Source organism: Syngnathus floridae, chromosome 16 (assembly GCF_059516105.1).
Source record: "Syngnathus floridae isolate MCC-2025c chromosome 16, RoL_Sflo_1.0, whole genome shotgun sequence".
NCBI lineage: Eukaryota > Metazoa > Chordata > Actinopteri > Syngnathiformes > Syngnathidae > Syngnathus > Syngnathus floridae.
The window spans coordinates 1,827,533-1,836,889 of NC_142428.1; the positions used below are offsets into that span (position 1 = coordinate 1,827,533).

The 9,357-nt window shown below is 43.3% G+C and overlaps 1 protein-coding gene across 1 annotated transcript; it reads right to left on the bottom strand.

Moving 5' to 3' along the window:
• Nucleotides 1-2,859: 2,859 nt before the first annotated feature.
• olig4 (oligodendrocyte transcription factor 4) lies at nt 2,860-3,616 on the bottom strand. The gene has a single exon (XM_088400994.1). The coding sequence runs from the start codon at nt 3,614-3,616 to the stop codon at nt 2,873-2,875; it is 744 nt and encodes a 247-aa protein (XP_088257120.1). The 3' UTR covers nt 2,860-2,872.
• Between the last annotated feature and the right edge of the window lie 5,741 nt (nt 3,617-9,357).

Consider the following 9,357-nt stretch of genomic DNA (forward strand, 5'->3'; position numbering starts at 1 on the left):
GTTTTGAAATATTTACCCTGAAATTTTGCCCAATGTCTGTCAATGCACAGCAACATATTTTAATCTTACAGTTTTTTTTAAGCCTCATGGTACCATTGAGCTGCAAAATATTATATGCAAAAATGTAGTCATATGTCATATTGGCTACACCAGGCCACATTTGACAAATATTAATGATCCCCCCCTGATCCCCTCCGAACCAAGCAAGGATAAACCCAAAACCCCATTAGGGGGGAAAAATATATATATATCACTGGAGAAGGGACCACAGATGGAGGAATCATCCTTTCTGGATGACCAGGCTCCAATAGATGCTGAGTGGGCAACATTGAACACATAATATGATGTTATACAATATTAACTCCCAAAAATTATTAGTTGTTCAACCCCTGCCTTGATGAACGACTTCTAGACAGGCTGTGTGTGTGCGTGCGTTTGTGCGTTGCATGTGTGTCCTGACCCCTCAGCAGCTGTGCTTTCTACTCATTAGTATGTATTCCGTGTTTGGGGGCTGGGGGGTCGTCTGTTGGCTTTACTAAGCTCAAATGAAAAAAAAAAAACTGACAACAAAGCTCTGTAAGTGTGTTGTCACTTAATTGCCGATAGCCTTCATCCAGACGCTACACCATGTGTGCATATGTCCTGCAATATGTATCCTCTGTCCAGTGTGTCTCTTGCCTTAATTGGGTTTTTCAGTCTGCCAATTAACTCTGTCAATGCACATTGAATGAGCCAAGACAGACAACTGCTTCTCTATTGATCGCAATCTGAATCGGTTAACATATCCATCTGTTAACAATATCAAGGAATTAATTAGTTTTATCCAGTTACACAATTTACAGTGAGCTATACCCCATTTATATTAGAATCAACCTTTACTGGAAAGAAAATACCAGTTTAACATACAAATACTATACTGTAGTGCAAAAAAAAAAAAATTCAATATCATCTAACAGATATTGAGAAGGTGCAGTTACAATAATTAAATACTCCTGTAATGTTTTATACAAAAAAATGAAGACAGTGCTACAGGGCAGATCACAATTTGAGATCAATTTTGAAAGTTGAATTCTTTTTCTGCAACATTGCTCCTCATCCATCATTGCAACCAAAAGCTGCTGAGGCTGCTTAACACTGCCTTGATGACAGCCCATAATGGTCCACAGAGGACCTGTCCATATTGTATGATTTAAGAAGGATATCCATTACGCAGCGCACTCACAGCCACAGACAGACACGTTCACACCAGCCTGCCGATGCCACACCGTGGGTTAACACCATCTGGTGCCCATCAGGAAACACCAGCTTTGCACAAGTCAATGTCTCTAATTATCTACCTTGACCAAAGGGAGGCCGCTTTCCACTAATCTCCGCAATGTGTTCTGCTTCCCATTCCCACCTGTGCCCTGATAAAAGGAGGGGCCTTGTGGGAGGGAGGACCTCTGGTCTGTGTCAGGGGACAGGCACCAGGTGATGCAGCCACGGCGGTCGGTCCCCATGCACGCCAGAAGCTTCAGTGCTTGCTTTGCCTGGCAGCTGCCTCCCCCCACTGAGACATCCCACAGCTGACAATTCCCCAGCACTGACAGGGGCTCCTTACAGTGTCAATAGCCTCATATATTAGAGCTAACCGCCTTTGTGCTGAGTGAGGGTGTCAGGCTTTTTGGCCTGACAGGGTTTGTTACCATGATGAAATGTAGATTGAATGGAGGAGGGAGGGGGGCGACTGTGTCTCAGGCACGAGAGCTCGGACACCCCCGGCCTTTGTGTCCCACGCATGGCTATTGTTCCAGCCCATTCAGGGCTCTCGGGAGAGGCAGGAGGCCCAAAGAGGAAGGTGGTTGAGAATGAGTTACATCTCTTCATTTCTCCCCTGATCTGCAGATCATCTGTCAGCCGTGGGAGGATAAGCATGTATTTTACACGCTTGATTTGTTGCTAAGTGAAGGCAAGTCATTGTGGTGTTGTTTGCCTAAATCATCTTCATGGTAATCAGTGTGTTTGCACTTTAGCCCATTCATCTTTTTATCAAGTCTATGTGCAAATACAGTTCACACCAAGAGTAAATTATGTTATTAAAAAAAAATACTTCAAATAGACTGGCCACATAGTTGCCCTTTGTGTGCAGATAAGCAAGTCATGATGAGACAGTGACAAATAGTTGTCCCAGATCTTAAGGACATAGCTACGTCCCTCGCCTGTGCAGGACAAAAGTGACGCGGCTTCCTGGCGCCTGTGTTGTCCTTTCATCTCCTACACCCTGTTGAGGTAAAGATGGATGGTCCCCCAGCTCCAAAAACACCACATTCAGCTTGTGTGTTGTCGCTTTGTGTCGGCCTTCTGTCCCTCTTTTGCTCTTTGAGAGGTCGATGGGTGCCTCCAAAGCTGGTTAGCTACCAACGATACCCTAAATCTACTTTTTTTGCACTGCTTTTGTCCTTGTCCTTATAACTCAACTGAAAAACATAACTTGTAAAATACTTGGTAGATGGTATATCTCTTTAAAAGGTCTTTTAAAAACCCATGAATGAAAATATAATAATGTCAGCACACGAAAGGTTATGATCATAAGAAATTTAATTTATGAAAATAAAAATCCTCTACAAAAAGACATAACAAATCAACATTTTGACAATGTTTCTTCATCAGATAAATTACAATATTTGCTACTCTTGATAAAATCCCTTGTGCATTTTGAATATTTCTCTTAAAGCAATACAGAAGAGACCGGTCGTAAAAAAATAGCAGCAGTTTGCATGGCGGAAAATGTATCTACATTATGTACAAATTGCAGCATCAAGTCCACACTTTGTTGATCTTCACGTCGTTTGCTCCTTCATCTTGATGGAAACGCCAGCTGTCACTTGCACAGTTACTTGTTCATCGCCAAGCTGTGCAACGAAGAGGTCGGTGTGGGCAAAGTTTGGCACAGTGTGCATGGGCAGGGCATCCCGGGGAAATGCCTGTAGGAGCTGGTCAGGTGGAGCGGGTCCTTCAGAAGGCTCTGGACCGGAGCGTGAAAGCTAAGGAAGCTGCTCGACGGAGGCGAGTGTGGAGATGGAACTGCTGTTGTGCCCGGGGTGGATGAATGGTGCTGGGCGCTGCCCACCAGAGAGTGGAGAGTCTGGGCCAGAGGATGCAGGGGGAGATGGGCAGGTGCAGATGCAGCAGGGTTGATGGACGGGTGGCCGGCGCGACTCTGGTTGGCTCCGTAGACGTCCCCCACCAGCTTCTTCATCTCCTCCAATGAGCTGGACAGCATAAGGATGTAGTTTCGGGCAAGGAGCAAGGTGGAGATTTTTGAAAGTTTGCGGACCGACGGGCCATGAGCGTAGGGCATGACCTCTCTCAAGCCATCCATGGCCTGATTCAAATCGTGCATCCGCTTCCTCTCCCGACTGTTTACTTTCAGTCTCAGGTCTTGCACCTCATCCTTGCTGAGCTGCGATCTGGTTTTGGCTTTACCGCCCCCGCTCTGGTCGGCCTCTCTGTCGGAGCGGTTTTCGTGGCAGTAGGTCTGAAACATCTTGTTTGAGAAGAAGCTCCCAGCTGAGTCATCCACAACCAGGTCAGGGGATGAGGAGCGGCTGTAGGTGGAACCAGCGTCAGAATCCATCTTGGTTGAAGCAAGACTGGCAGAAAAAGGAAAAAAAAAATCAGATGCTTTGCAGTTTTTCTCAATGTGTGCGTGTTCCTCGTAGTCTCGCTTTGCTTTTTGAGTCTGATGACCGGTCTGTCTAAACTGTCATTCTCTGTGCCCATTGGGGTCTATTTATACAGCCACCATAACAAAGGAACAATAAGGCGCATAATGAGACACTTAGAGCTACAGCCAATTGCAGAAGGGCCACATGTTCAGCCTCAACTGGCGTGCACACACACACACACACACACGAACGTGTTGTCCTGTGGTCCCCATTGCACCTTCCCACCCACCCACACACACATTTATCCCCTCTTCACCCAGCAAGCAAGCATCACCCCCAACATCCCCGATGAGCCACAACACGTTAACCCAGTGTTAAGCAGCATAAAGAGTTAGTTAACTAAGAGAGTTAAAACTTAATTCCAGACAAGACTGCTGTGATTATGAAATTGCATTTTAATGAACTTGTCACACAGTACTATACATACATGGAACACTTTCAAAAGTAAATCCATACAGAAAATCAAAATTGTTTTGTAACCTTTTCAAATGTTTAATAATTATAATTGCACGTGGAATACAGAAACATCACAATTAAATCATTGTCTTTCATTATATTTAATTATCAATTTTGTTGTCATTACACCTTGATTTACTAAATGGCTGGGTGAATGTGTGGTTCATCAAACTAATCCTTTAACTGGAAAGTCATACTTTAAATCAAATAAAATATTGAAATAATAATGATATTAATAACGTGCCATTTTGCTCATATTATACTTTACACAATGATGGTCTAGAAAATGTTAATTGTTTTATAATTATATTTATATATTATATATGGTAATAATTTTCTGAATTTTAGTTTAATAATAGGGTTGCTACTTTACAGAGATGATTTCTTATAAGCGCAACAGCCCGCATTTACCATAGTTGTTTTACATTATTATTTTTGAACAGAGTGCACATTTGTAACATTCAATGAAAGTGAAGTAAAAGTGAGAGTGTGGCCGAGCATGTCCCTGACGCCCTCCGCCATAGCGGCAGATATATGATGCCTCCGAGGCCTTATTTACATACGGTATCCATGCGACGCTATAGGAGAAGCATGAAGCACCATATGAGGTGCTTGAACATGTAAAGAGGAGTGTTAATGGCAGACTAGATACAATTCAACCAGAGGCCAAAACAAAAGAGGTCAGATAAATTTGACTTGGCTCTCTAAACAGTCTGCGAAATTGCATCACTATCACTGGAAGGGGGCCCTTGCAAGCGGGGAGGAGGTAGTTAAAAAGATACTAAAGAGTGGGCACTGCATTGTCTCCCCCTAATTCAACCATAAAGACACTTGCACTCTCCCGTGGACACGATGCTGCTTCAATTTTAAGTGGAAATCAGCGGATAGCATATTTCTGACCTAAAATTTCTATTTCTGATAGCTACATCAAGCTTTACATCATTTTTTTAGATCCTGGAACAAACCCATTCTTTAGCAGGTCACAATATGGATTTCATTATCATATAAATAGGTCAAATGTTTTATTTCATATTCCATTAATCCAAATATATTATCACACTTCTCTTATTCTTATTCTCTTACTTCTCTTTTCAAGGCGAAAATTGTCTCCAAAACATGTTGAGGACTTTGGATGTGCCAAATATTATTAGCTTCTATTCCAAATTTAGGAAACCTTCAGAATTTACTTTTATGCTGCAGTTAACTTTTTTCATCCGTCATCATCTTCTTTCTTGACCTGACACAAAAAATTCTTGCTGGATGGAGGTTCCAACTGATGACAAACGTTCAGTCTATCATGGTGTGCTTTTATTTACATGCGCAGTGTATAGTCTCCACTGATGCAGTGTAAGATATACTTTCCAGTGTGTGCTTCTCAAACACAGAATGGGAATGAAGGGGGCCCCGAGGACCCCCCGCTAGAGCGCCATCAGGGGGCCCCACGGGCTGCTTTGGCCCTGCCAACGTGTAGTGATATTATAATTGGAGAACCTCGAGCGGCAACATGGGCCGTTTATTTGGAGCATATGGATTTTCCCATCGTTAGGCTCGGCGCCAACATGGCTTCTGGATTTCCCTTCACTAATTGGGTCAGATCCTAATTAACTATGCCGGACTCAATGGCACCCGATTTCATTCTTCTGCGGCCTTTTCAGACATTTTAATGGCTGCGTGTAAAGTCAATGCCGGTTTAAAGGTCCAATTCAGTCGAACTGAGATCAGATTTTGGAGCATGCTACTCATTTATACATTGAGATGTAACAAAACAGTAAGCCGGAGCAACTGTGTTTTTGGAAATGAACAGTTGCTATCCACATATCTGGAGATGATTTAGGGGCTCAAGCGGAATAAAGGAAACATCATCATAATCTCTCGCTTGGACCACAGATGTATGCATGAGTTCGCTCTTATTTTTATTCATGTGTTTGCAGAGGCAACGGGCCACACAGAGAGACACAAGCGTCTTTGAGCTTTTGCATTTTACAAATGAATGCATAGCCACCCTCCATGTTTCCACATAATCCTCCAATTTTTAACCCTGCGTTTGGCTGTTTGACTTTCTTCTCTGTTCGCCACCTTTCGGGACCTTACATCCAATTGGGGGGGCTCGGTGACAGACCTTCTTAAGGTTTAGAGACCCCCTTGGTGTGCACGCCAATGAAAGTGCTCAGGTGACCAGAAAATGAGGGCATTATCACAGGCATATGCTTGTAGCGACTGAGGATCAGGCTAGATTAAGGCCTATCATGGCTCAATGAAGTGTTAAGCTGAAAGACAAACCTGTGGTGTGGACCCAAAGGCTTCCTTCACTCTCTGCTGGCTATTGTTCAACTGGATCAGTGGGCTACATCTTCTGTACACGCACGCACACATGGGCTTTAATCTGGGCATGTTGGTTGAGAGCGTTCCCCTTGGAGAATCCAGCTGCTTTTGTTTAGCTCCATTTTTTTGTCCAGCACTTGAATATCAAAGATAGTCAAGTTTCTCCTTTAATATCTTAAGGCACCCTGAGCAGGATTGGATTGGATTTTAATTTAAACATCTCCCACGTTGACCGGGATGTATCGAAAATGTGTCCAAACGGAATGCGAAGCGTTTCAATGCCGCTGCTCTTTGTTATTTCGGTCTTGTGATTTTATTAATTCAAACTGCCAGCGACAACGGCATCATTTCAGCGATGACAAACAAAACACAATACGATGAAAATCCTCTCAGATGTTTATGGGTGACTTAAAAGCCCAATAACTTTCCCCTTCATCTTAAAGCAAGATCACATGCTGAGGAGGGCTGCAGGGCGAGGGGGAACCACGAGAAGGATACGGAGAAGTGCCGATTATCAGCCGGATAAAAGGAATCCGTGCCTTGTCTTCTTGCCTTGAATGGGCTCAGTCAGCAGGCTGCCCCATACATTGGCTAGGCCATGCTGATAGAACTTCATAAATTACCCCACAATTACCCCGGGGGGAAAACGGAGGGTGGAAAAGACTAGCCTGAGGGCGACATTGTGAAAGTGCAGAACGGGTTGCTGTGCAGATCCTCGTCAGGAGAATGATCCAGATGTTGCCCTTCAGTTTGTGCTGATGCTAATGACGGTTTCTTCCTGAGACTGTCAACGCACATTCGTTTAGCCTTTAAAAGTTCCAAATGCAAACTATAAGCGTCCCCTTAGCTGACAAATACGGCTCTAAAAAATTATATATATATAAAACAAATTCATTGACCAATGATTTTTTATTGCTTTGTAAAAATCCAATAAATTGCAAATAATACCCTAATATGTAAATAATGTTATCTAGTACATATGCAAATATATATTGTGCGTAGAGTTGATGCTCTGGATTATCTCTACCATTATCTGTTTTTTAGATTATTTCAAAGGTCAGCGATGCTAAATTGTCTGATCATCTAATTAAAGAGTATGAATGCATGCAAGGATAGATCCCCCCCCTGAAAATAACAAGTCTCATTAGCATGTCCCTAATCTTGATCAATGCAAAACAAACAAACCAGCAGACACGCACGCACACAGCCACATTGTGTTGCTTTGGCAGCGTGCATGTCACACTTTTGAACAGTTGGCCACTCACTGAGGCATGTGAGTGGCATTGTGTCGGCAGTCTGCAAACTTCTGCCACTTTGTGCACCCCGCCCGTGTCCCCTCCGTGCACCCCCCCTTGTCTCTGTGTTATCCAGTCTGATAGAATCGGCGACTTGCACACCCAATAATCTTCATCCCCGAAGCCCAGGCACGACTGTTGCTTTCATCAGCACCATTGTTTCAGTCTGTTACCTCCGCTTGCGCAGCCTCACCATGGCAACGAACACACAAGAAACGCAGGTGGCCCCCCCCACACCCAGCCCTCCATGTCTCTGCCCCATCTGTGGATAGGCCTGCCATGTGTCCATTGAGAACGGTGCCGGCGGCAACGCAACTGTATGTGGAAAGTACATGATGCTGTCCTTTTGTGTGTTCCTTAGTCTTCAGCTACTTACTGCTGACCCCGGGGTCAACGCACACAATAACCTGAGTGTTGGTGGCCACTGGCCATCCTCATTGGCGCTTGATTGACGAGCCGATCAATGGTCCGTTGGTGTGCGTGTGGGCGCCCCACTTTTGGGTTCTGCACAGCCCACTGAATCAAGTGTATGTTTTCTTTGAGGATGCATTCTCCTTTGGGAAGAAGGCATGAGGGGAGTTAGAGACACACAAAACATGTCTTGTAGTTCTTCACTACTCAAAGAAATAACGGCAAATTGGCTCAATTAATTTGGAATATGGCTTGTCCTTAAGAGCATTCCAAAACTTTTATTAGGCTGCGTTGCCTTTTATTTGCACTGTAACAAGTAAATTTGAGATGATTTTTAAACCAATCACGTCTGAAAGTGTTTTTATAATTTTGCCTCTTTTGAATGCATTTACATTTACTCCACAAGTAAAATGGGGACTCAGGTGGCTAATTACTGGCATACATTAAATCTTAAATCGCATATGGGTGGATGTGAATGCTGATGAAAAAAAGTGCGACACGGTATCATCCAGTTGCAGCACACGATAGAAAATCAAGATCATGATCGTCAAATGTCCATTTAAATCTGGATGACCACTTTTTATGCGCTATGCTCTTTTATTTACTACCTAAACTCACGTTTAAGTAACATAAATATTTTGAGATTGTATTGTCATTTTGTTTTTGCATTTATTCGATATGTCATGCATGGCACTTTAAATAAAATAAAATAAGTACATATGAGAAAATTGATTGACTAAACCCAGTATAACAAATAAACTAGCAAAATAGTTCAGAAAGTGATTAATTTGTAATAATGATACAGTTCTCGTATTCGATTATATGGTCAATTTAACCTAGCATCTGGCAAATTGATGCACTAAGATGTCTCCTCTCCAGGTCAGATGGAGTCAAAGCTCACAGTCTGTTCTACAGACGCTCCACTGGGCAAAAAGCATACAGCTGTGTGGCCTCTCTGGGCCATTTAGTTTCTTCTCGCACCTTTGTCATTGCTATTCTTTGTCTGACTTTTGGAGAAACACAGCCTTCCAAGATCTGCACAACAGATCCCGTCCTGCTGAGTGCAGCATTAAATATCAATACATGTTTACGGGGCCCGTAAATACTTGATACGGACGAGAGGCAATGAAAGAAAGATTCCAGCTTAGCATTTCTCTCTCGTGCAT